We start from the raw sequence: 27,159 nt of genomic DNA on the forward strand, positions 1-27,159 counted from the left end.
TGTCTATACACACTATAGTTGTCTGATAACACTGTGTGGGTGGCTGTACTTGTGTCTATACACACTATAGTTGTCTGATAACACTGTGTAGATGGCTGTACACACTGTAGATGTCTGATGAGACTGTGGACGGCTGTACTTGTGTCTGTACACATTGTAGATGTCTGATGAGACTGTGTATACGGTTGTACTTGTGTCTGTACACATTGTAGATGTCTGATAACACTGTGTAGATGGCTGTACACATTGTAGATGTCTGATAACACTGTGTGGGCGGCTGTACTTGTGTCTGTACACATTGTAGATGTCTGATGAGACTGTGTGGGCGGCCGTACTTGTGTCTGTACACATTGTAGATGTCTGATAACACTGTGTAGATGGCTGTACACATTGTAGATGTCTGATAACACTGTGTAGATGGCTGTACGCATTGTAGATGTCTGATAACACTGTGTGGGCGGCTGTACTTGTGTCTGTACACATTGTAGATGTCTGATGAGACTGTGTGGGCGGCCGTACTTGTGTCTGTACACATTGTAGATGTCTGATAACACTGTGTAGATGGCTGTACTTGTGTCTGTACACACTGTAGATGTCTGATAACACTGTAGATGGCTGTACTTGTGTCTGTACACACTGTAGATGTCTGATGAGACTGTGTAGATGGCTGTACTTGTGTCTGTACACATTGTAGATGTCTGATAACACTGTGTAGATGGCTGTACACATTGTAGATGTCTGATAACACTGTGTGGGCGGCTGTACTTGTGTCTGTACACATTGTAGATGTCTGATGAGACTGTGTGGGCGGCCGTACTTGTGTCTGTACACATTGTAGATGTCTGATAACACTGTGTAGATGGCTGTACACATTGTAGATGTCTGATAACACTGTGTGGGCGGCTGTACTTGTGTCTGTACACATTGTAGATGTCTGATGAGACTGTGTGGGCGGCCGTACTTGTGTCTGTACACATTGTAGATGTCTGATAACACTGTGTAGATGGCTGTACTTGTGTCTGTACACACTGTAGATGTCTGATAACACTGTAGATGGCTGTACTTGTGTCTGTACACACTGTAGATGTCTGATGAGACTGTGTAGATGGCTGTACTTGTGTCTGTACACACTGTAGATGTCTGATAACACTGTGTAGATGGCTGTACTTGGTGTCTGTAGACACTATAGTTGTCTGATAACACTGTGTGGATGGCTGTACTTGTGTCTGTACACACTGTAGATGTCTGATAACACTGTAGATGGCTGTACCTGTGTCTGTACACATTGTAGATGTCTGATGAGACTGTGTAGATGGCTGTACTTGTGTCTGTACACACTGTAGATGTCTAATAGCACTGTAGACGGCTGTACTTGTGTCTATACAAATTATAGTTGTCTGATAACACTGTGTGGATGGCTGTACTTGTGTCTGTACACACTGTAGATGTCTGATAACACTGTAGATGGCTGTACCTGTGTCTGTACACATTGTAGATGTCTGATGAGACTGTGTAGATGGCTGTACTTGTGTCTGTACACACTGTAGATGTCTGATGAGACTGTGTAGATGGCTGTACTTGTGTCGGTACACATTGTAGATGTCTGATGAGACTGTGTAGATGGCTGTACTTGTGTCTGTACACATTGTAGATGTCTGATAACACTGTGTGGGCGGCTGTACTTGTGTCTGTACACACTGTAGATGTCTAATAGCACTGTAGACGGCTGTACTTGTGTCTATACACACTATAGTTGTCTGATAACACTGTGTAGATGGCTGTACTTGTGTCTGTACACACTGTAGATGTCTGATAACACTGTGTGGACGGCTGTACTTGTGTCTGTAGACACTAGTTGTCTGATAACACTGTAGATGGCTGTACCTGTGTCTGTACACATTGTAGATGTCTGATGAGACTGTGTAGATGGCTGTACTTGTGTCTGTACACACTGTAGATGTCTGATGAGACTGTGTAGATGGCTGTACTTGTGTCGGTACACATTGTAGATGTCTGATGAGACTGTGTAGATGGCTGTACTTGTGTCTGTACACATTGTAGATGTCTGATAACACTGTGTGGGCGGCTGTACTTGTGTCTGTACACACTGTAGATGTCTAATAGCACTGTAGACGGCTGTACTTGTGTCTATACACACTATAGTTGTCTGATAACACTGTGTAGATGGCTGTACTTGTGTCTGTACACACTGTAGATGTCTGATAACACTGTGTGGACGGCTGTACTTGTGTCTGTAGACACTAGTTGTCTGATAACACTGTGTAGATGGCTGTACTTGTGTTTGTACACATTGTAGATGTCGGATAGCACTGTAGACGGCTGTACTTGTGTCTATACACACTATAGTTGTCTGATAACACTGTGTAGATGGCTGTACACACTGTAGATGTCTGATAACACTGTGTGGGCAGCTGTACTTGTGTCTGTACACATTGTAGATGTCTGATAACACTGTGTGGGTGGCTGTACTTGTGTTTGTACACACTGTAGATGTCTAATAGCACTGTAGACGGCTGTACTTGTGTCTATACACTATTGTTGTCTGATAACACTGTGTAGATGGCTTAAAATATTAGGTGAACAAATTAAAAAACACAACACACCCAGCATACAGGCTCAGTCTCACTAAACTAATGGAGATGGATCTCTCTTCCTATCTATGTATCAGCCCCCTCTCTACATGTTTCATTGCAACAGCAACGTCATCAGGAGAAGAACAGGCAACACTGGCTCACTATACTAGCTGCCTTTATGTGAGTATCCCAACCTCGAAAATATGGACCCACCCCCAATGCCATTCGGGCTGTACCAATCACCTACGACCTCATTAGGATCATACTGGATGGCGGGCTAATCACATAAGTTCCTCCTACTTACCCCATAAACCTATACAGCAACATCCCTTAGCCTCGCCACACAGCGGAGCCATCAGAGACGTCATCAGATCTGCGACGTTCTACGGTCACATGACCGCTCTACCCTGGAACCGGGCTTGTGCGTCATTGCATGCCATGTGACCATTACTGTCACATGAGCGCTTGATGATAATCTAGTTGTGCGCATGTCCCGGCACTTGGTCCTCAGAAGCGCAAAGTACTCTTACTGCACATGTCCTCTCACCTAGTCTTCCTGAACAGCACTTATACAAGTACACAGATTATTGGGATGCAGGAAACATGCACTATATACCTCTCCACATCTAATCTCTAACTACTTCTTATCTTTGTGAGTGACCATGATTGACTATGTGTATAGCAGAGGATAAAAATAAAAAAATGTTCCCATTTATTACAGGGTTAGGCTGGGTTCACACTACGTATATTTCAGTCAGTATATGTATATTTCAGTCAGTATTGTGGTCCTCATATTGCAACAAAAACCAGGAGTGGATTAAAAACACATAAAGGCTCTGTTCACACAATGGTGAGATTGAGCGGATGGCCGCCATATAATGGCAAATATTTGCTGTTATTTTAAAACAACGGCTGTTATATTGAAATAATGGCCGTTATTTACTGTTATATGGCGGCCATCCACTCAATTTCACCATTGTGTGAACAGATCCTGTGTTTTTAATCCACTCCTGGTTTTGGTTGCAATATGAGGACCACAATACTGACTGAAATATACGTAGTGTGAACCCAGCCTAAGGATGGATCCAGCGCATGATCAAAGGGATACAACATAACAAAATTTATTGCAGGATAAGTATAAATCTAGAACATCATCTTAAAGATACAACATATCAAAAATCAATATCCTCAACAATACGTCCACGACAATGAAATGACTACAACCAACTCAATGTAACTCATAAATAAATAATACATTGTATATCATAGGATATTCACATATCACTAATACACAGAATCACAAAGGTAAGTATTTATACCCCTTATATATAGCCAGTGTTATTTATCATACGTTCTCCATAAATATCACAAAGTATGTTCCTATCTATATCCCAAAGAGAACTAACTCCCCGGGACACTCCTGTTTATCTAGAGAAAAGCAGCAAAGGAGAAGCCCTCATTAAGTCCCTGGCAGAGACCCCAGAACTTAATATCATTGAGCCTGCCATCATGTACATACCGACTATGTCTAGCATGGGGGGGATCAGATTCAGCGCATAGTAGTAATGTGTTTGACGCTCTCCGTCGCAGTTCCTGCGTTGTCTTCCCCACATAAATTAGTGGGCAGGAACCGTGTGCGATGTAAACTAGATTCTTGCTACTACAGTTGAGGAACTGCCTCACACCATAGGTTTTATTATCCACCGGGTTCTGAAAGATCTTGGATTTACACATGAATTTACATAAGCCACAATGGCCACATGGAAAGAAACCTGTTACTCTATTCTCCAACCAAGTACGAGGACCAGAGGGCTGTTGCAAGTGGCTATGGACTAACATGTTCTTTAGATTCGGGCCCCTTCTAAACGTGACACTGGGATGTTTATTAATAACTGGGGCGAGATCTGTATCCGCTCTCAACAGATGCCAATGGCGCCTTAAAATCGCCATCACTTGATCAGTGTGTCCATCAAAGTTCCCAATGCATCTTATTGTCGTGCTGATGTCACAAGATACATTGTTCTGTAGGAGGTTGGTTCTATCACGACTGCAGGCTCTGTGATATGCCTTCCGCAAATGCTTGCTAGGGTAACCCCTATGGCTAAATCCAAGATCTTTCAGAACCCGGTGGATAATAAAACCTATGAAATGAGGCAGTTTCTCAACTGTAGTAGTAAGAATCTAGTTTATGTGTTTTATTAACAGGATTTTTTCAAAATATTTTACACAACAGAAAAAACAGGGAGATAAAGCAGAACGAAATGCTAGGAAGTACAGATCTAGATCACAAGGCCAGAACAATAGCAAGCAAAACTTATCCCAATACACAAAGTGTGCTGAAATAAAGAAGGAAAGAAATACAGGAGAGCTAGTAATGAAGAATCTAGTTTACATCGCACGCTGTTCCTGCCCACTAATTAATGTGGGGAAGACAACGCAGGAACTGCGACGGAGAGCGCCAAACACATTACTACTATGCGCTGAATCTGATCCCCCCCATGCTAGACATAGTCGGTAAGTACATGATGGCAGGCTCAATGATATTAAGTTCTGGGGTCTCTGCCAATTAAAGTTGGGCCTGAGGAGAGGAAATATTGACAGACGAGACGAGACGGATATTTGGCTGTCGGGACTTAATGAGGGCTTCTCCTTTGCTGCTTTTCTCTAGATAAACAGGAGTGTCCCGGGGAGTTAGTTCTCTTTGGGATATAGATAGGAACATACTTTGTGATATTTATGGAGAACGTATGATAAATAACACTGGCTATATATAAGGGGTATAAATACTTACCTTTGTGATTCTGTGTATCAGTGATATGTGAATATCCTATGATATACAATATATTATTTATTTCTGAGTTACATTGAGTTGGTTGTAGTCATTTCATTGCCGTGGACGTATTGTTCAGGATATTGATTTTTGATATGTTGTATCTTTAAGAGGATGTTCTAGATTTATACTTATCCTGCAATAAATTTTGTTATGTTGTTTCCCTATGATCATGCTCTGGATCCTTACCCTGTAATAGATGGGAACATTTTTTTTTATTTTTATCCTCTGCTATACACATAGCCAACCATGGTCACTCACAAAGATGAGAAGTAGTTAGAGATTGGATGTGGAGAGGTATATAGTGCATGTTTCCTGCATCCCAATAATCTGTGTACTTGTATTTGTAGGTGAGAGGACATGTGCAGTAAGAGTACTTTGCACTCCTGAGATTATCATCAAGCGGTCACGTGGCATGCAATGACGCACAAGCCCGGTTCCAGGGGATAGCGGTCATGTGACAGTAGAACGTCTCAGATCTAATGACGTCTCTGATGGCTCCGCTGTGTGGCGAGGCTAAGGGATGTTGCTGTATAGGTTTATGGGGTAAGTAGGAGGAACATATGTGATTAGCCCGCCATCCAGTATGATCCTAATGAGGTCGTAGGTGATTGGTACAGCCTGAATGGCGTTGGGGGCGGATCCATATTTTGGAGGTTGGGATACTCACATAAAGGCAGCTAGTATAGGGAGCCAGTGTTGCCTGTTCTTCTCCTGATGACGTTGCTGTTGCAACAAAACATGTAGAGAGGGGGCTGATACATAGATAGGAAGAGAGATCCATCTCCATAAGTTTGGTGATACTGAGCCTGTATGCTGAGTGTGTTGTGTTTTTTAATTGGTTCACCTAATATTTTAGGATAGTGATTAAAAATTATATTTTATTTATTGGGGGTGTTTGTATAAAGGGGTTTTTGTACCCCGGGCTTCGGCCTGAGGGTTTAGTGAAATATAATAGTTGTAACCCCTAACCCGCCTGTATGAGGGGCCTGTGTTATGGATCTTGGTAGTTCAGCCTGGCCCTGCACTCATTTTGTCCTGCTTCAGCCATTTGTGTTGGGGTCAGGTTGGCTCAGTGATGCCTTTTCCTCCTTAGCTTCTGATCAGAAATTGTAGTATTATAGAACATTAATAAAATCTACAATTTTGTACTTTTTATTAATCACACATGAAATAACAATCAGACCTGTTTCTGTATAACATTAGAGACGGTAAAGCTGTTACTTACAGACAAGATCTGGTCTCCCTTCCTCAATGCACCGCTCAGGTCGGCCGGGCCGCCCGCCAAAATAAAGGAGATGAATATTCCCTCCCCATCTTCACCTCCAACAATGTTGAATCCAAGACCCGTGGAGCCGCGATGTATCACAATCCTGCGGGGCTCCCTGCAATATAAGTCAGCTTATAGGACATCATACATCCTGCCGGTCCCATCTATTTTCTATAACGTATGATCTATCTGCCCCCTGTCCATCCACTGCTCCATCATACATCCTGCCAGTCCCATCTATCTTCTATAATGTATGATCTATCTGACCCCTGTGTATGATCTATCTGACCCCTGTCCATCCACTGCTCCATCATACATCCTGCCGGTGCCATCTATCATTTATAATGTATGATCTATCTGACCCCTGTCCATGCACTGCTCCACCATACATCCTGCCAGTCCCATCTATCATCTATAACGTATGATCTATCTGCCCCCTGTCCATCCACTGCTCCATCATACATCCTGCCAGTCCCATCTATCTTCTATAATGTATGATCTATCTGACCCGTCTATTTACTGTCCCATCATACATCCTGCCAGTCCCATCTATCTTCTATAATGTATGATCTATCTGACCCCTGTGTATGATCTATCTGACCCCTGTCCATCCACTGCTCCATCATACATCCTGACGGTCCCATCTATCTATCTGACCCCTGTCCATCCACTGCTCCATCATACATCCTGCCGGTGCCATCTATCATTTATAATGTATGATCTATCTGACCCCTGTCCATCCACTGCTCCATCATACATCCTGACGGTCCCATCTATCTATCTGACCCCTGTCCATCCACTGCTCCATCATACATCCTGCCGGTGCCATCTATCATTTATAATGTATGATCTATCTGACCCCTGTCCATCCACTGCTCCATCATACATCCTGCCGGTCCCATCTATCTATCTGCCCCCTGTCCATGCACTGCTCCACCATACATCCTGTCAGTCCCATCTATCTATCTGACCCCTGTCCATGCACTGCTCCACCATACATCCTGTCAGTCCCATCTATCTTCTATAATGTATGATCTATCTGACCCCTGTCCATCCACTGCTGTACCATACATCCTGACGGTCCCAGCTATCTATCTGACCCCGGTCCATGCACTGCTCCACCATACATCCTGTCAGTCCCATCTATCTTCTATAATGTATGATCTATCTGACCCCTGTGTATGATCTATCTGACCCCTGTCCATGCACTGCTCCACCATACATCCTGTCAGTCCCATCTATCTTCTATAATGTATGATCTATCTGACCCCTGTCCATCCACTGCTGTACCATACATCCTGACGGTCCCATCTATCTATCTGACCCCTGTCCATGCACTGCTCTACCATACATCCTGTCAGTCCCATCTATCTTCTATAATGTATGATCTATTTGACCCCTGTCCATCCACTGCTCTACCATCTTTGGGACCAGTCTCTTATGTCTCTCTATTCCTTCCACCTTGTCTCCTCTCTCTCACCGTGGCACCTCCTCTTCTCCCATTAGCTCTTTGGGGATGGGGGAGTATCTGCGGGGTGAGGTTGGCGTCATCACAGGAGCGTATTCAGGGCCCAGGTAACTTGGGTGACACAGGTCGCTGTCCAGTTGCTGAGAGTATGCTGCAAAGATATGAGGAGAGGCAGGTACATGGTAGGTGATGACAAGGAGGAAGATGAATGGATGGTACAGTATGGTCTCTGGGGGTCCTTACAGGTGGTGATGTCTGGGGGGGCGTAGGAGTCGTTCAGGTAGACATTGGTCGGTTTGGCCACTTTCAGGTAGACAATGTCCGATGTATTCTTCAACGCTGCTACGGCATCTTCATGCATCACATCCTCCAGGCTGACGTGGTTGACCTAGAGAAGCACAGAATGGTAACGTGCCACATCTACTATTATACGGACACGCTTGTGTTATCACAAATGTCTTCGTTTAATACTTCCTATAGACGTTATAGGAGAAAATTACATACATGACTGCCTTCCTCTACAGTCCCCTGACTGGTATAATACAACAAGAACCTGGGGAGGATGGTTCCTCTAAGAATAAGGAAGCCACCATACACACTAGATGGCTGGCTGATCCCACCATCATATACTGCGTACAGCAATGGACCATCAACCTTCTCCAGGCCTGTACTGTGATGGACACAGTCTGAGCTACTCTCCACCAATGGAAACAATCACCTTTTAGCTACAGATATTTCCCCATGTATAGCACCATGTCTAACATCTCCCAGATCCACAGCTCCAGGTAATGAGAAAACGCCTTTTCTTTGTTTCCATAACTTGGTGAAAGAACAAGTAACAAAGCAAATCTAGGACAGATCCGGACGTTCTTAAATTCTAATTTTAGTAGGGCCTGAAATGAGATTGCTGTTCCTACTCCCTACTGACAGAGAGAGGAATAGATACAAGGCCGGATGACCAGGTCTAAATGGAACAATGATAAGACATATCAAGTCCACATGAGTCGGCTTGGTCACTCTCCGCACCCCGTATCCAATCTGAACATAAACTTCAATGCATTAGGATGTCAGAAACGAGCAAATGAGTTGACTGCATTGAGGAACTTATGTGGTAGGGAGCGGGGTGATGAGGATGTAAATGCAACAAACATAAGAACTTCATAAGGATCTCACCGCAAGGATCTTGTCTCCAATCTGCAGACGCATGTCCTTGTGGGCTGCTCCACCCTCAATGATCTTGGTAACGTATATACTGTTATCACCAGGAATGTGCTGGTTACCAACACCACCGGCAATGCTGAATCCAAGACCTGCGAGGCCGAGAGAAGACTGAGAAGTCAGAATGACCGGAAGAGTATGGACTACATAGGAAGAAGGATGACAGAGGGTGTAAGGACAAGACAGAGGGATGACAGAGGGTGTAAGGACAAGATAGAAGGATGACAGAGGGTGTAAGGACAAGATAGAAGGATGACAGAGGGTGTAAGGACAAGATAGAAGGATGACAGAGGGTGTAAGGACAAGACGGAAGGATGACAGAGGGTGTAAGGACAAGACAGAAGGATGACAGAGGGTGTAAGGACAAGATAGAAGGATGACAGAGGGTGTAAGGACAAGATAGAAGGATGAAAGAGGGTGTAAGGACAAGATAGAAGGATGACAGAGGGTGTAAGGACAAGATAGAAGGATGACAGAGGGTGTAAGGACAAGATAGAAGGATGACAGAGGGTGTAAGGACAAGACAGAGGGATGACAGAGGGTGTAAGGACAAGATAGAAGGATGACAGAGGGTGTAAGGACAAGATAGAAGGATGACAGAGGGTGTAAGGACAAGATAGAAGGATGACAGAGGGTGTAAGGACAAGATAGAAGGATGACAGAGGGTGTAAGGACAAGATAGAAGGATGACAGAGGGTGTAAGGACAAGACAGAGGGATGACAGAGGGTGTAAGGACAAGATAGAAAGATGACAGAGGGTGTAAGGACAAGACAGAAGGATGACAGAGGGTGTAAGGACAAGACGGAAGGATGACAGAGGGTGTAAGGACAAGACGGAAGGATGACAGAGGGTGTAAGGACAAGACAGAAGGATGACAGAGGGTGTAAGGACAAGACAGAAGGATGACAGAGGGTGTAAGGACAAGACGGAAGGATGACAGAGGGTGTAAGGACAAGACGGAAGGATGACAGAGGGTGTAAGGACAAGACAGAGGGATGACAGAGGGTGTAAGGACAAGATAGAAAGATGACAGAGGGTGTAAGGACAAGACGGAAGGATGACAGAGGGTGTAAGGACAAGATAGAAGGATGACAGAGGGTGTAAGGACAAGATAGAAGGATGACAGAGGGTGTAAGGACAAGATAGAAAGATGACAGAGGGTGTAAGGACAAGACAGAGGGATGACAGAGGGTGTAAGGACAAGACGGAAGGATGACAGAGGGTGTAAGGACAAGATAGAAGGATGAAAGAGGGTGTAAGGACAAGACGGAAGGATGACAGAGGGTGTAAGGACAAGACAGAAGGATGACAGAGGGTGTAAGGACAAGACGGAAGGATGACAGAGGGTGTAAGGACAAGATAGAAGGATGACAGAGGGTGTAAGGACAAGATAGAAAGATGACAGAGGGTGTAAGAACAAGACAGAAGGATGACAGAGGGTGTAAGGACAAGATAGAAGGATGACAGAGGGTGTAAGGACAAGATAGAAGGATGACAGAGGGTGTAAGGACAAGATAGAAGGATGACAGAGGGTGTAAGGACAAGACAGAGGGATGACAGAGGGTGTAAGGACAAGATAGAAGGATGACAGAGGGTGTAAGGACAAGATAGAAGGATGACAGAGGGTGTAAGGACAAGATAGAAGGATGACAGAGGGTGTAAGGACAAGATAGAAGGATGACAGAGGGTGTAAGGACAAGAGAGAAGGATGACAGAGGGTGTAAGGACAAGACAGAAGGATGACAGAGGGTGTAAGGACAAGATAGAAGGATGACAGAGGGTGTAAGGACAAGATAGAAGGATGACAGAGGGTGTAAGGACAAGATAGAAGGATGACAGAGGGTGTAAGGACAAGACGGAAGGATGACAGAGGGTGTAAGGACAAGATAGAAGGATGACAGAGGGTGTAAGGACAAGATAGATTATTGTTTGTGTTTTTTTTACCTTTTGGACCTTTGATCAGCTTGATTTCAATTATTTTCTCAGATGCCGGCTTCCTCCGCATCACATAAAGACGGACAATGGACCCAGCGTCCTTAAGAGCCTCCACCGCGGTGCTGTGTGTCACCTCACGCACATCTACCTCATTCACAAACAGGATACTGTCGTTCACCCTGAGGGCACCAAGGGTCAAGTGTGAGGGGTATTAGGAAATGGGTGATAATGAACAAGTCATGAGGAGGTGGAGGAGGACACAAAGGAGTCACCACATAACTTCTAGTTCATAGTTGAATCATTCTGACCCAGATATACACATTGTGAGGGAAATAAGTACGTGATACACTGCTGATCACCTAATCACATTGTAGGATTGATACATAAATATTCACCATTTTATTGCATGAAATAAAGATGTGATACAATAGAAGAAGAGACGTTCCTATTTGGTGCAGAAACCTTTGTTTGCAGTTACAGAGGTTGGACGTTTCCTGGGGGTCTTCACCAGGTTGCAGACCCTGCAGCAGGGATTGTGCCCCCCTCCTCCATACACGTCTTCTTTATATCTTGCAGTTTTCGGGGCTGTCGCTGGAGGGCAACATTGTGTTTCAGCTCCTCCAAAGATTTCCTATTGGGGTCAGGTATGGAGACTGGCTAGGCCACTCCAGGACCATGAAATGCTTCTTACGGAGTCGCTCCTTAGTTGTCCTGGCTGTGGCTTTTAGGTAATTAAAGATGGTTGGCCGCTGGGTCTTCCAGCATGACAATGCTCTTACTGAAGGAAGGGGGTTGTTGGCCAAAACCTGGCGATACATGCACCATCCATCCTCCCTTCAATACACTGCAGTCATTCTGCCCCTTTTTATAGAAAAGGGTGATGTTTCCACCCTCATGCTTCACAGTTAGGACCATATTCTTAGGGTAGTACTCATCCTTCTCCAATCACAGCAAGTCGAGTTGATACCAAAAAGTCTGAATTATGACTTACTGATAATTTGTTTTTCATGAGTCCATTATGATGGCACCTGGAAAATGACCCCTTGGTCCCAATAGGAACAAGAAACACAAAGAGGTTAAAAGGCCCCTACCCAACAACCCCTCAGTGTTTACAAAGTACTAACACTTGTTCTTTCATGATCCCACTCATTAAAAAAGAATTATCGGTAAGTTATAATTCAGAATTGATATCGGTAAGTCATAATTCAGAATCATGACAGCAACTAGAGACAATATCAGTTATCCAAGGTCCTGGGACGATGCTACATCCAACTTGTAGTGTCTAAAAAAGATATGGGGTGTGGACCATGTTGACACTCTAAGGACTCTTGGGTGAGGCTGGTAAGGACTAAATTAAGATTACAAGGAAGGGACAAGTTGGTAATTTTGGGTTTCACTGTCCGGAAGAACCTTTTGGCCCATCTGTCGTCTGCAATAGGAAAGTACAAAAAAAAAACAGCACAATGCTGCCACCAGTACTTTTAATGTGCTCAAAGAGAGTCCTTTGTCCATACCACTTTGAAGAAAGTTCAGTACTTGCGGTATATTTGGATTTAGCCAAGTTAGTGTCTATGACCTTCTAGGAAAGCCCCTTCTGGCTTAGGAAAGACCTCTCAATAGCCAAGCTGCTAGATGGAGCTGTTCCACCTGGCGATGTTTGAAAGAACCCTGGGTAAGAAGGTTGTCCCTCTAAGGCAGGAGGACTGGTCCCTCTAGAGCCAGATGTTTCAGCAGGCAAAACTAACCTCTTTTCAGCCACAAAAGGGCAATAGAGACGACCTGAGCATGTTCTGATCAGATTTTCTGCAGTGACCTGGGAATCAGAGGAAGTCGAGGAAATGCAAATGCAAGACTGAAGTCCCACGATTGTTGTAGCACATGCAAGACTCTCAGTTTATCCCCTGGACAGAGAGAGAAGAAATAAGTCACCTTTTTTATTCTTCCAGGTGGAAAAAAGGTCAATTTCGGGTAATCCCCACAGTTTGACTAAGGGTCCTATTCCACGGGCCAAGAAGGGCCCGATCAACGATGTAAGCGAGCAGCGATCTGCTATATCGCCACTCGTTTACTATTCCACGGCCCAATGATCGTTGAGTGAGGGATCGTTACCGATGTCCTTGCAGCATCATACATTACCTGTCCAGGCTTCTTCTCCGCGCTGTCTTCATCCCCGGGTCCCGCGCGCTCTATCTTCAGAGTGGCCGGTCAGTTGACAGGCCACACTCAGCCAATTGGCTGAGCGCTCCATCAGCTGACCGGCCATTCTGAAGATTGAGCGCGCGGGACCCGGGGATGAAGACAGTGTGGAGAATAAGCCTGGACAGGTAATGTATGCTGCTGCTGCTTGTCAAATCGTCGGTCACCTGCCGTGCACCGCTATTCAACCGTAGCGATGCGCGGTGGGGGAATGATGATTTTAGGTCTCGCCCTAAATGAACGATCAGCCGATGACACGATCATCGGCTGATCATTCTCTCTATTTTACCGAACGATAATCGGCCAAATCGGGCCAAATGGGGCCGATCCGGCCGATTATCGTTGTTGTGCAATAGGGCCCTAAGTCCTGGAAGACCTCCTGGTTTAAACACCACTCTCGTGGATTGATCAACATGCAACTCGAAAGTTGGCTCATCGTGTTGTCTGTTGCCCTTAAAAGTACCGCTGTGAGGGAGGATACATTTTTTTCTGCCCAACAGAAAATTTTTGCCAATAGGCAATGAAGGAGATTGTGTTTGATGCCACCCTGGAGGTTCATGAAGGTAACCATTGTTGTGTTGTCAGAATATATCTTGATATGCTTTCTTTTTAGTACTCCTTTTGCAGCCTTTAAAGCTTCGAGTACTACTTGTAAGGGCCCTCTTACACAGGAAGATTATCGTGTGAAAAATTGTTAAATTGTTCTAATTTAAACGATAATCTTTCTGAGTAATTGCAGGCAACGATCGAAAAATCATTCGTATGTCGTTGATCGTTTATTTAAATCTGAACCTAAAATTATCGTTAATCGTTCGCTGTAATTCCAGGCCCCTTTTCATATCATAAGGATAGCAGATTTTTAAGTTTCCATCTTGAATCTACTATAGCTCCATTCAATAGTTTTAGGTTTGTGATGGTTCTGTATGTGCCACTTGTTTTTGTTAGAATCAGAGATTATACGAATTCTGAGCCTTGAGCAGGTTTACAGTGTTGTCCCTGGTGTCCTTAGACAGGTCTGTGGTCTTGGCCTTGGTATAGAGGTTGGAATGTGATGAGTGTGAGAACAGGGGATAAATATACAGGGAACCAGATGAAACAGGTGCAGGTAATCCAGGTAATGAGGGTGGAAGAGGAGGAGCTTCTTATAGAGACACTGACAGCTCTGTGAGAGGCACAATTCCATCTGGTCGGTCCGCGACCAAATCCTTATTTCATGGAATGCTGAATAATTGCTTATAAATCCCACAATGTGATTATCTGGAATGTTCTTTGGATTCTCTCTCTCACAGGTGACGTTTCCGACCCTATTACACCCCTCTCCCTACTGTGTAGGTGATCAGCAGCAGACCAGATACCTATTATTCCTAATATATATATTTATATTACAGTATTGTATTGCCCCCCAAAAGTTATACAGATCCCCAATATACACTTATTATGGGAAATGCTTATAAAGGGCTTTTATCCCTGCACTTACTACTGCATCAAGGCTTCACTTCCTGGATAACATTGTGATGTCACTTCCTGGATAACATGGTGATGTCACTACCTGGATAACATGGTGATGTCACAAGCCAACTCCCAGAGCTGTGCAGGCTGTGGCTGCTAGAGAGGATGATGGCAGGGGGATACTGAGGGACACTGGGCATCTCTCTGCCATCATCTTCTCCAGCAGCCACAGCCCGCACAGCTCTGGGAGTTGGCTTGTGACATCACTATGTTATCCAGGAAGTGACATCACCATGTTATCCAGGAAGTGACATCACCATGTTATCCAGGAAGTGACATCACCATGTTATCCAGGAAGTGACATTACTATGTTATTTAGGAAGTGACATCACTATGTTATCCAGGAAGTGACATCACCATTTTATCCAGGAAGTGACATCACCATGTTATCCAGGAAGTAAAGCCTTGATGCAGTAGTAAGTGCAGGGAAAAAAGCACTTTACCCAACTGTCTTAAAGGATTAGTGGTCTCTCAGTGTGACTGATAAAAAGATAATTCCATACAATATTCCAGTATCATACAGAATAGTATACAGCTATACAGATTAGGGAAAGACTAGCGTAAAGAGACGAGGACACGGCCGTACTGATGAGAGTGAAGGCACAAGCCATGAGCCTGGGCGTGTTGAAACAGAGCTTGCTGTTAAGAGAAAACACCACCAAGGCTTATGCAGGATACCTGGTCATGGCTCCCGGTTTGCAGGGACACTCAGTACGCCACTACATAACGCAGAGCAGCACGAGCAGGTATGACATGCGCATGGTCCGACTGGTGAGCCAATGGACCCAACGTGTAAGAGGAGGAGGAATCCGCAGCAACGACTACAAGAGGCAGTGGTGTGGCCAGAGGGAGAAGGAGGCCATACCAAGTGCTCCCGGAAGTATTCCTTGGAGCACCTGTTCACAGAAGGCGAGAGCTTCTGCACTGAGGCATTATTTTAATGAAAGTGCTAAAGACAAACCATTTCTTCTGCAAAATGTGCGAAAATCAGCACATGTTAGGGCAACAGGTGGTTTATTCCCACAATAGTCGATGAACGGGCAGTGTTCTCTTTCAAGTATTCTTCTATTTCTACCTCATCCGCCAACATCCCGGCAGAGCACAGTACTATTTGGGTTGGGACTCTCACAATATCCTCCTCTCTGCTCCTCTGATTCTTTGTATCTTTCTGCACGGAACTCAGTCAGCACGACTGTACTCTCCGCTGGGCTCCAATCACACAACTGGATCCTGTATTGTCAAGTGTTCGACCGTGTATATTATCAAGTGTTTTCTCAAGAGAAACATATCCTTTCAACACAAAGTTGTATTTTCTGCTGCACACAAGTATTCTCCAAGTAAACCAGAGATTATTTATGATAAAGAGACTCTGTGCTTCCTCACACCACACCGACACAGTTTACACTACATCTTGGGACATTTCCCCTTTCTGTGTGTAGCGGTACTGATAGCCCGGGAGGGTCACTATACCACTCCGAACCACCGTGACTATACTAACCCAAGGGACCCCATAGCATCCTGGCAGGTCACTGTCCACAGGGGAACAAGGTACACCCGGCCTTCTAAACTAAAAGCAGGTGTGCCACCATAGGTGTGTGTCCAACCGGCACTGGCATCACTACATAACATCTAAAGGCCCGGATGTATCTCGGCCAACCCCCACTCTACCATCTAGCAAGTAACCGGCTGCACCTTCGACATAGCACCCAGGGGGCACACCTTAGAACTGGCGTCACGAACAGGATACAAGCCTTGTTACTGCCTATTATTGCTACGCTAAAGAACTGTGTATGGTTCACTGTGTAAAGATTGCCAAGAACTGTGTGCTCTTTATTACAAATGTAAGTCACTGAGTATTAGGCACTAAACCACCTATTGCCCTGAAGATAAGTGCCCCAACGCAAGTCCCCCTAGCCTAGTGGGGGAGCCTTCCCTGTCATCTCAGGACTGTATCCTGCATTTATTACATACGCCACAACTTTTGAACAGCCCAACAGTCAAAACGCAGGAAGTGATGGCTCCGCCCTCAGTAGCAACAAGATGGCAAGCAGAGAGCCACAAGATATGGATACCATGTCCCCTGAGGTCCTGGAGGTTCCTGAGAGCCAGCCTGGGAGCCTTGATCCCATCCTGCCTACTTTAGGAGGCGGTGACTTGCCAATCGGTGGCACCCTTACACCATCCCCAGTGTCCTCAGATCAGTTGCCACCCTCCGGTGTCGTGGCCGCCACAGCCTCTTCGACTGAGGACCTATCCTCCGCCCAGGAGGGTTTGCCAGAAGAGTCTGATACTTACCCGATTCCTCCCAGAGAGCTGGAGAAGGCCCAGTGGATCGCCGCCTTCCAGCGGTGGCGCTTACAGAGCAGGCTGTCTGGGCATACTTCCATCAGGCTGAAGCAGAGGCTTTGGTTGCCAAAAAGAAGGAATAGCCTCGCGCGGTCGAAGATGACGTTCGGCTGAGCTGCTCTGTTGAGCCGCGTTGGCTCCTACTGTTTTGTGTGTCCCCAGTTTGCAATGCCCCAGTTCAAGATCCCTACACTCAGCCTAGCTGTGATTTCCCTTTCCTTTACCCCCCTTTCTTGTGAAGAATGGGCCTCACTGTTTACAGAACTGATACATCACAACACCAACCAGGGTGTATATGGACAGATGCATCCAGTACCAGATTATATTGTGGACGATTGTATTATTGCCTAAACCAAAGAAAGTTTTACTTGTGCTCTTAAAGTTTTACTATATATATAACTGTATTTTATAACCCATGCTGTGGCTTAACAAACGTCCAGTCTTTTCCTCAAGGTGTTATGCCATGGATGGCTTTTCTCAAATGGGGGAGTATGTGGTGTCCTACCACGGGTATTACTATTGGTTACACCCTTCTTAAAAGCCTGTACTTATTGTTAATCAGTGGTGATGTAAGTAGTGATAAAGTTTCACCAATAGATGTCGCTGTTATAGGTATGAGTATTCAGATGCTGCATGGCTGAAGTATGTAAAGGGTTACTGTTTATTTGTGTGTCACATGGTTCTGTGAACCTTTAGGAGTCTTTTCTTCTTCTATCCTATCATCTCTTACTTTACTTCTTCTATTGCACTCTTCACCCACTCACAGCGCACTTTAGATATGCTTGAGATAGGAAGTAACATGGGTAGAGGAAGTGTGTGTGTCTTTTGTGTTGGACATTTTGGAGGAAGGATGCAAGCTAGAAAGCTCCCTACAGTGGCCAGGTACCCAACCTCGGTGCAGTCTTAGTCAGATACCCGTATGGGTAGGAAGCTAGACAAGACGCAGCTAACAGTTTCTTCTCAGTCTACTCTACACAACAAAATGCAGACCTTCACAAGAGAGGACAAGTCAGAGATCATCTGAACCCATGTCGTGGACAAGGAGAGTCACAGTGCAGGACAGTATCCAAAGACAACAGTAAGCTAGGAACTGATCTGGACAGAGCAAAGTTGCTAAGAGCCTAGAAACTATCTTATAGCGCGGTTGTCAGCAGGGAACCCTCAGCATTCTGCTCATCCCAGATAACAAGGACCGGGACTTGTGTCACCCTCTAGGACTGGTCCCCTAACACTATAGCACGGGCACAAGTGTTCTTTTTCAAGTATTCTTCTATTTCCACCTCATCCGCCAACATCCTGGCAGAGCACAGTAGTACTTGGGTTGGGTCTCTCACAACATCCTCCTCTCTGCTCCTCTGATTCTTTGTATCTTTCTGCAAGCAACTCAGTCAGCACGACTGTACTCTCCGCTGTACTCCTATCACAGAACTGGATCCTGTATTGTGAAGTGTTTGACTGTGTCTTATCAAGTGTGTTTTTAAATGTTTTCTCAAGAGAAACGTATCCGTTCAACGCAAAGTTGTATTTTCTGCTGCCCACAAGTATTCTCCAAGTAAACCAGAGATTATTTATGATAAAGAGACTCTGTGCTTCTTCACTCCACACCGACACAGTGTACACTACATCTTTGGGACATTTCCCCTTTCTGTGTGTAGCGGTACTAATAGCCCGGGAGGGTCACTGTACCACTCCGAACCACCGAGACTATACCACTCCAAACCACTAATCCAAGGGACCCCATAGCATCTCGGCAGGTCACTGTCCACAGGGAAACAAGATACAACCGGCCTTCTAAACTAAAAGCAGGTGTGCCACCATACGTTTGTGCCCAACCGACACTGGCGTCACTACATAACATCTTAAGGCCCAGCTGTATCTCGGCCAACCAACACCACTGGGGGCACACCACCACCATCAGGCTGACAGCACCAGCATGTGCCACCACCATCAGGCTGACACCACCAGGCTCTCCCCTAGTATAAGGAGGGTCACCACCAGCCTCTCCCCCAGTATAAGGAGGGTCACCACCAGGCTCTCCCCCAGTATAAGGAGGGTCACCACCAGCCTCTAACCCAGTATAAGGAGGGTCACCACCAGGCTCTCTCCCCCAGTATAAGGAGGGTCACCACCAGCCTCTCCCCCAGTATAAGGAGGGTCACCACCAGGCTCTCCCCCAGTATAAGGAGGGTCACCACCAGCCTCTAACCCAGTATAAGGAGGGTCACCACCAGCCTCTCCCCCAGTATAAGGAGGGTCACCACCAGCCTCTCCCCCAGTATAAGAAGGGGCACCACCAGGCTCTTTACCCCAGTATAAGGAGGGTCACCACCAGGCTCTCTCCCAGTATAAGGAGGGTCACTACCAGGCTCTTTCCTCCAGTATAAGCAGGGGCACCACCAGGCTCTCCCCCAGAATAAAGAGGGTCACCACCAAGCTCTCTCCCAGTATAAGGAGGGACACCACCAGGCTCTCTCTCCCAGTATAAGGAGGGTCACTACCAGGCTCTTTCCTCCAGTATAAGCAGGGGCACCACCAGGCTCTCCCCCAGTATAAAGAGGGTCACCACCAAGCTCTCTCCCAGTATAAGGAGGGACACCACCAGGCTCTCTCTCCCAGTATAAGGAGGGTCACCACCAGGCTCTTTCCCCCAGTATAAGGAGGGTCACCACCAGGCTCTTTCCCCCAGTATAAGGAGGGTCACCACCAGGCTCTCCCCCCAGTATAAGGAGGGTCACCACCAGGCTCTCCCCCAGTATAAGGAGGGTCACCACCAGGCTCTCTCCCCCAGTATAAGGAGGGTCACCACCAGCCTCTCTCTCCCAGTATAAGGAGGGTCACCACCAGGCTCTCTCCCAGTATAAGGAGGGTCACCACCAGGCTCTCTCCCCCAGTATAAGGAGGGTCACCACCAGGCTCTCTCTCCCAGTATAAGGAGGGTCACCACCAGGCTCTCTCCCCCAGTATAAGGAGGGTCACCACCAGGCTCTCTCCCCCAGTATAAGGAGGGTCACCACCAGGTTCTCTCCCAGTATAAGGAGGGTTACCACCAGGCTCTCCCCCAGTATAAGGAGGGTCACCACCAGGCTCTCCCCCAGTATAAGTAGGGTCACCACCAGGCTCTCCCCCAGTATAAGGAGGGTCACCACCAGGCTCTCTCCCCCAGTATAAGGAGGGTCACCACCAGGCTCTCTCCCAGTATAAGGAGGGTCACCACCAGGTTTTCTCCCCCAGTATAAGGAAGGTCACCACCAGGCTCTCTCCCCCAGTATAAGGAGGGTCACCACCAGGCTCTCCCCCAGTATAAGTAGGGTCACCACCAGGCTCTCCCCCAGTATAAGGAGGGTCACCACCAGGCTCTCTCCGCCAGTATAAGGAGGGTCACCACCAGGCTCTCTCCCAGTATAAGGAGGGTCACCACCAGGCTCTCTCCCCCAGTATAAGGAGGGTCACCACCAGGCTCTCTCCCCCAGTATAAGGAGGGTCACCACCAGGCTCTCTCTCCCAGTATAAGGAGGGTCACCACCAGGCTCTCTCCCCCAGTATAAGGAGGGTCACCACCAGGCTCTCTCCCCCAGTATAAGGAGGGTCACCACCAGGCTCTCCCCCAGTATAAGGAGGGTCACCACCAGGCTCTCTCCCCCAGTATAAGGAGGGTCACCACCTGGCTCTCTCCCCCAGTATAAGGAGGGTCACCACCAGGCTCTCCCCCAGTATAAGGAGGGTCACCACCAGGCTCTCCCCCAGTATAAGTAGGGTCACCACCAGGCTCTCTCCCAGTATAAGGAGGGTCACCACCAGGCTCTCTCCCCCAGTATAAGGAGGGTCACCACCAGGCTCTCTCCCCCAGGATAAGGAGGGTCACCACCAGGCTCTCTCTCCCAGTATAAGGAGGGTCACCACCATGCTCTCTCCCATAATTGTTACTGTGTGTGGATGGGGTCCTCCTTTATGTCTTATGAAGGGTGTACAGGATCCCTCTTTCCCCATAGATATCTGGTGGTCCTTACACTTGATGCATTGGCTTGAGGAGTCTAAAGGCCCTATTCCACGGGTCGTTTAGAGGAGCAATATCGTTCGTATTCGGCCGATATCGGCCGCTACGAACGATATTCGTCCCGTGGAATAGAGTGCAACGATCAGCCGACATCGTTCATGTCGGCTGATCGTTGCAGTCGCTTGTTTTTCAACATGTTGAAAAACAAGCGACTGATATAGCAGCGATCTGCTGCCGTCGCTCCGTTGAATAGGAGCATCGGCAGCAGACGCTGCTATATCCTATGGGCTGCCCGGACGATCAGCGATCCCCCGGGCAGCCCCCCCGCAGCTCCCCGCCGCCCCCTCCCGCACTCACCCGCCGCAGCCGCGTTGAATAGCGGCGGCAGCGAGCGGGGAACGAGGAGCAAACGAGCGCTATTAGCGCTCGTTTGCTCCTCCAAACGACTCGTGGAATAGGGGCATTAGACTCCATCCTCAAAAGTGTAAACAGGATGGCTCTGACCATGTGAGACATAAGCAATGCCAGGCACCGGTGGGTGTAGTCTGCGTTCCCCCTCGTCTACAGCATCTACAGTTGTCAGAGATGACAGGAAATAAGGTAAGAGATGGACCAGCTTTTGAGGAGTATAGGAGGTTTTTTTTTCTTCTTTTCCTTTTTGGTTTCACTACAAGTAAATGCACAGGATAGAGGGCTTCCTAACGTTTTCTCACAGACTAAATTGGACTTTACACAACCTGCTGAAAGCACCTACCTAAGCCGACCATCCTGAGCAGCTGCTCCACCAGGAATGATCTTGGTGATGAAAATACTGGGGTCATCTCCTACATGAGGGTTATCAGTTCCTCCTGCAATGCTGAATCCCAACCCTGAGTTACCCTGCAAAACAAAGATGTCCTCTACATGAGAGAGAGGTGGGAAACCAGAGAAGTAACAGTATGGAGTAAACAAGGACAGGCAGCACGAGGAGAAAATTAGGTCAATCAATCTTGGTCATACCCTCTCCAGTGTGATTTCTTCATACTCCATCTCTGCCTCTGTCCCGTTGACCTATAGAAGGAACATATATAGTGAGTGTGAAGCTCCTCAGGGGAGGGTCTGGTGCTCGGCACCACCTGGTGGCGGTACAATGTACTTACATAAGCTGGTGCTTCTAGTGTGTCAGTATTTACAATCACAGGAGGAGAACTGGCCTGTAAGACAGAAGACATAAGGAGCTTAGTACAGGATCAGTCCCATCTACACGATAACAAGCTCTGTGATCATTTAGGGCAAGGAAGACAAGACACATGATGAAATGACATTAATGTAGAGAGAAAAAGCAGAAACTAACAGAGGAACAAACATGAGAAAGACAGAAAAAAACAAAGGTCTACCTCAACTCACATAATCTCCATCCATACCCTGTCCTCCCCATACATCCCTACCCTAATCTCCTGATACCTCCTTACATACTGTCCTCTCCATACATCTCTACCCTAATCTCCTGATACCTCCTCACGTACTGTCCTCTCCTCCCCATACATCCCTACCCTAATCTCCTGATACCTCCTCACATACTGTCCTCTCCATACATCTCTACCCTAATCTCCTGATACCTCCTCACATACTGTCCTGTCCTCCCCATACATCCCTACCCTAATCTCCTGATACCTCCTCACATACTGTCCTGTCCTCTCCATACATCTCTACCCTAATCTCCTGATACCTCCTCACATACTGTCCTGTCCTCTCCATACATCTCTACCCTAATCTCCTGATACCTCCTCACATACTGTCCTCTCCATACATCTCTACCCTAATCTCCTGATACCTCCTCACATACTGTCCTCTCCATACATCTCTACCCTAATCTCCTGATACCTCCTCACATACTGTCCTGTCCTCTCCATACATCTCTACCCTAATCTCCTGATACCCCCTCACATACTGTCCTCTCCTCTCCATACATCTCTACCCTAATCTCCTGATACCCCCTCACATACTGTCCTGTCCTCTCCATACATCTCTACCCTAATCTCCTGATATCTCCTCACATACTGTCCTCTCCTCTCCATACATCTCTACCCTAATCTCCTGATACCTCCTCACATACTGTCCTCTCCATACATCTCTACCCTAATCTCCTGATACCTCCTCACATACTGTCCTGTCCTCTCCATACATCTCTACCCTAATCTCCTGATACCTCCTCACATACTGTCCTCTCCATACATCTCTACCCTAATCTCCTGATACCTCCTCACATACTGTCCTCTCCATACATCTCTACCCTAATCTCCTGATACCTCCTCACATACTGTCCTCTCCTCCCCATACATCTCTACCCTAATCTCCTGATACCTCCTCACATACTGTCCTCTCCATACATCTCTACCCTAATCTCCTGATACCTCCTCACATACTGTCCTCTCCATACATCTCTACCCTAATCTCCTGATACCTCCTCACATACTGTCCTCTCCATACATCTCTACCCTAATCTCCTGATACCTCCTCACATACTGTCCTCTCCATACATCTCTACCCTAATCTCCTGATACCTCCTCACATACTGTCCTCTCCTCCCCATACATCTCTACCCTAATCTCCTGATACCCCCTCACATACTGTCCTCTCCTCTCCATACATCTCTACCCTAATCTCCTGATACCCCCTCACATACTGTCCTGTCCTCTCCATACATCTCTACCCTAATCTCCTGATATCTCCTCACATACTGTCCTGTCCTCTCCATACATCTCTACCCTAATCTCCTGATACCTCCTCACATACTGTCCTCTCCATACATCTCTACCCTAATCTCCTGATACCTCCTCACATACTGTCCTCTCCATACATCTCTACCATAATCTCCTGATACCTCCTCACATACTGTCCTCTCCTCTCCATACATCTCTACCCTAATCTCCTGATACCTCCTCACATACTGTCCTCTCCATACATCTCTACCCTAATCTCCTGATACCTCCTCACATACTGTCCTCTCCATACATCTCTACCCTAATCTCCTGATACCTCCTCACATACTGTCCTCTCCTCTCCATACATCTCTACCCTAATCTCCTGATACCTCCTCACATACTGTCCTCTCCATACATCTCTACCCTAATCTCCTGATACCTCCTCACATACTGTCCTCTCCTCCCCATACATCCCTACCCTAATCTCCTGATACCTCCTCACATACTGTCCTCTCCTCCCCATACATCCCTACCCTAATCTCCTGATACCTCCTCACATACTGTCCTCTCCTCTCCATACATCCCTACCCTAATCTCCTGATACCTCCTCACATACTGTCCTCTCCATACATCTCTACCCTAATCTCCTTAAACCTCCTCACATACTGTCCTGTCCTCTGCATACATCTCTACCCTAATCTCCTGATACCTCCTCACATACTGTCCTCTCCTCTCCATACATCTCTACCCTAATCTCCTGATACCTCCTCACATACTGTCCTGTCCTCTGCATACATCTCTACCCTAATCTCCTGATACCTCCTCACATACTGTCCTCTCCATACATCTCTACCCTAATCTCCTGATACCTCCTCACATACTGTCCTCTCCATACATCTCTACCCTAATCTCCTGATACCTCCCCACATACTGTCCTCTCCTCTCCATACATCTCTACCCTAATCTCCTGATACCTCCTCACATACTGTCCTGTCCTCTCCATACATCTCTACCCTAATCTAATGATACCTCCTCACATACTGTCCTCTCCTCTCCATACATCTCTACCCTAATCTCCTGATACCTCCTCACATACTGTCCTCTCCTCTCCATACATCTCTACCCTAATCTCCTGATACCTCCTCACATACTGTCCTCTCCATACATCTCTACCCTAATCTCCTGATACCTCCTCACATACTGTCCTGTCCTCTCCATACATCTCTACCCTAATCTCCTGATACCTCCTCACATACTGTCCTGTCCTCTCCATACATCTCTACCCTAATCTCCTGATACCCCCTCACATACTGTCCTGTCCTGTCCATACATCTCTACCCTAATCTCCTGATACCTCCTCACATACTGTCCTCTCCATACATCTCTACCCTAATCTCCTGATATCTCCTCACATACTGTCCTCTCCTCTCCATACATCTCTACCCTAATCTCCTGATACCTCCTCACATACTGTCCTCTCCATACATCTCTACCCTAATCTCCTGATACCTCCTCACATACTGTCCTCTCCACACAATCTCTACCCTAATCTCCTGATACCTCCTCACATACTGTCCTCTCCATACATCTCTACCCTAATCTCCTGATACCTCCTCACATACTTTCCTCTCCATACATCTCTACCCTAATCTCCTGATACCTCCTCACATACTGTCCTGTCCTCTCCATACATCTCTACCCTAATCTCCTGATACCTCCTCACATACTGTCCTCTCCTCTCCATACATCTCTACCCTAATCTCCTGATACCTCCTCACATACTGTCCTCTCCATACATCCCTACCCTAATCTCCTGATACCTCCTCACATACTGTCCTCTCCTCTCCATACATCTCTACCCTAATAGCTGATACCTCCTCACATACTGTCCTCTTCCTCTCCATACATCTTACCCTAATCTCCTGATACCTCCTCACATACTGTCCTGTCCTCTCCATACATCTCTCCCCTAATCTCCTGATACCTCCTCACATACTGTCCTCTCCATACATCTCTACCCTAATCTCCTGATACCTCCTCACATACTGTCCTCTCCTCTCCATAACATCTCTACCCTAATCTCCTGATACCTCCTCACATACTGTCCTCTCCTCTCCATACATCTCTACCCTAATATCCTGATACATCCTCACATACTGTCCTGTCCTCTCCATTACATCTCTACCCTAATCTCCTGATACCTCCTCACATACTGTCCTCTCCATACATCTCTACCCTAATCTCCTGATACCTCCTCACATACTGTCCTCTCCATACATCTCTACCCTAATCTCCTGATACCCCCTCACATACTGTCCTCTCCTCTCCATACATCTCTACCCTAATCTTCTGATACCTCATCACATACTGTCCTGTCCTCTCCATACATCTCTACCCTAATCTCCTGATACCTCCTCACATACTGTCCTCTCCATACATCTCTACCCTAATCTCCTGATACCTCCTCACATACTGTCCTGTCCTCTCCATACATCTCTACCCTAATCTCCTGATACCTCCTCACATACTGTCCTCTCCTCTCCATACATCTCTACCCTAATCTCCTGATACCTCCTCACATACTGTCCTCTTCTCTCCATACATCTCTACCCTAATCTCCTGATATCTCCTCACATACTGTCCTCTCCTCTCCATACATCTCTACCCTAATCTCCTGATACCCCCTCACATACTGTCCTGTCCATACATCTCTACCCTAATCTCCTGATACCTCCTCACATACTGTCCTCTCCATACATCTCTACCCTAATCTCCTGATATCTCCTCACATACTGTCCTCTCCTCTCCATACATCTCTACCCTAATCTCCTGATACCTCCTCACATACTGTCCTGTCCATACATCTCTACCCTAATCTCCTGATACCTCCTCACATACTGTCCTCTCCTCTCCATACATCTCTACCCTAATCTCCTGATACCTCCTCACATACTGTCCTCCTCCATTACATCTCTACCCTAATCTCCTGATACCTCCTCACATACTGTCCTGTCCTCTCCATACATCTCTACCCTAATCTCCTGATACCTCCTCACATACTGTCCTGTCCTCTCCATAAATCTCTACCCTAATCTCCTGATACCTCACTCACAT

At 46.6% G+C, this 27,159-nt stretch overlaps 1 protein-coding gene and 1 long non-coding RNA gene across 6 annotated transcripts in view; one reads left to right on the forward strand and one right to left on the reverse strand.

Moving 5' to 3' along the window:
* DLG4 (discs large MAGUK scaffold protein 4) overlaps positions 1-27,159 on the reverse strand; it is a 211,899-nt gene that overhangs the window by 20,651 nt on the left and 164,089 nt on the right. For all 5 annotated transcript variants that reach the window (XR_011359530.1, XR_011359531.1, XM_069950253.1 and 2 more), the window contains 8 exons: positions 22,501-22,554; positions 22,361-22,411; positions 22,116-22,240; positions 11,326-11,495; positions 9,336-9,472; positions 8,406-8,550; positions 8,175-8,313; positions 6,653-6,809 (listed from right to left, as the gene is read on the reverse strand). Coding sequence is in view for 3 of the 5 variants with exons in the window: in XM_069950253.1 (XP_069806354.1) it covers positions 6,653-6,809; positions 8,175-8,313; positions 8,406-8,550; positions 9,336-9,472; positions 11,326-11,495; positions 22,116-22,240; positions 22,361-22,411; positions 22,501-22,554 (978 nt within the window). In the remaining 2 variants the exon portion in view is untranslated. The remainder of the gene's footprint in view (positions 1-6,652; positions 6,810-8,174; positions 8,314-8,405; positions 8,551-9,335; positions 9,473-11,325; positions 11,496-22,115; positions 22,241-22,360; positions 22,412-22,500; positions 22,555-27,159) is intronic.
* On the forward strand, positions 5,906-11,650 carry LOC138770951 (uncharacterized). The gene is made up of 3 exons (XR_011359532.1): positions 5,906-5,970; positions 9,428-9,551; positions 11,368-11,650. It is a non-coding gene; the product is annotated as an uncharacterized lncRNA (long non-coding RNA).

Source organism: Dendropsophus ebraccatus, chromosome 1 (assembly GCF_027789765.1).
Source record: "Dendropsophus ebraccatus isolate aDenEbr1 chromosome 1, aDenEbr1.pat, whole genome shotgun sequence".
In the NCBI taxonomy this organism is placed as follows: domain Eukaryota; kingdom Metazoa; phylum Chordata; class Amphibia; order Anura; family Hylidae; genus Dendropsophus; species Dendropsophus ebraccatus.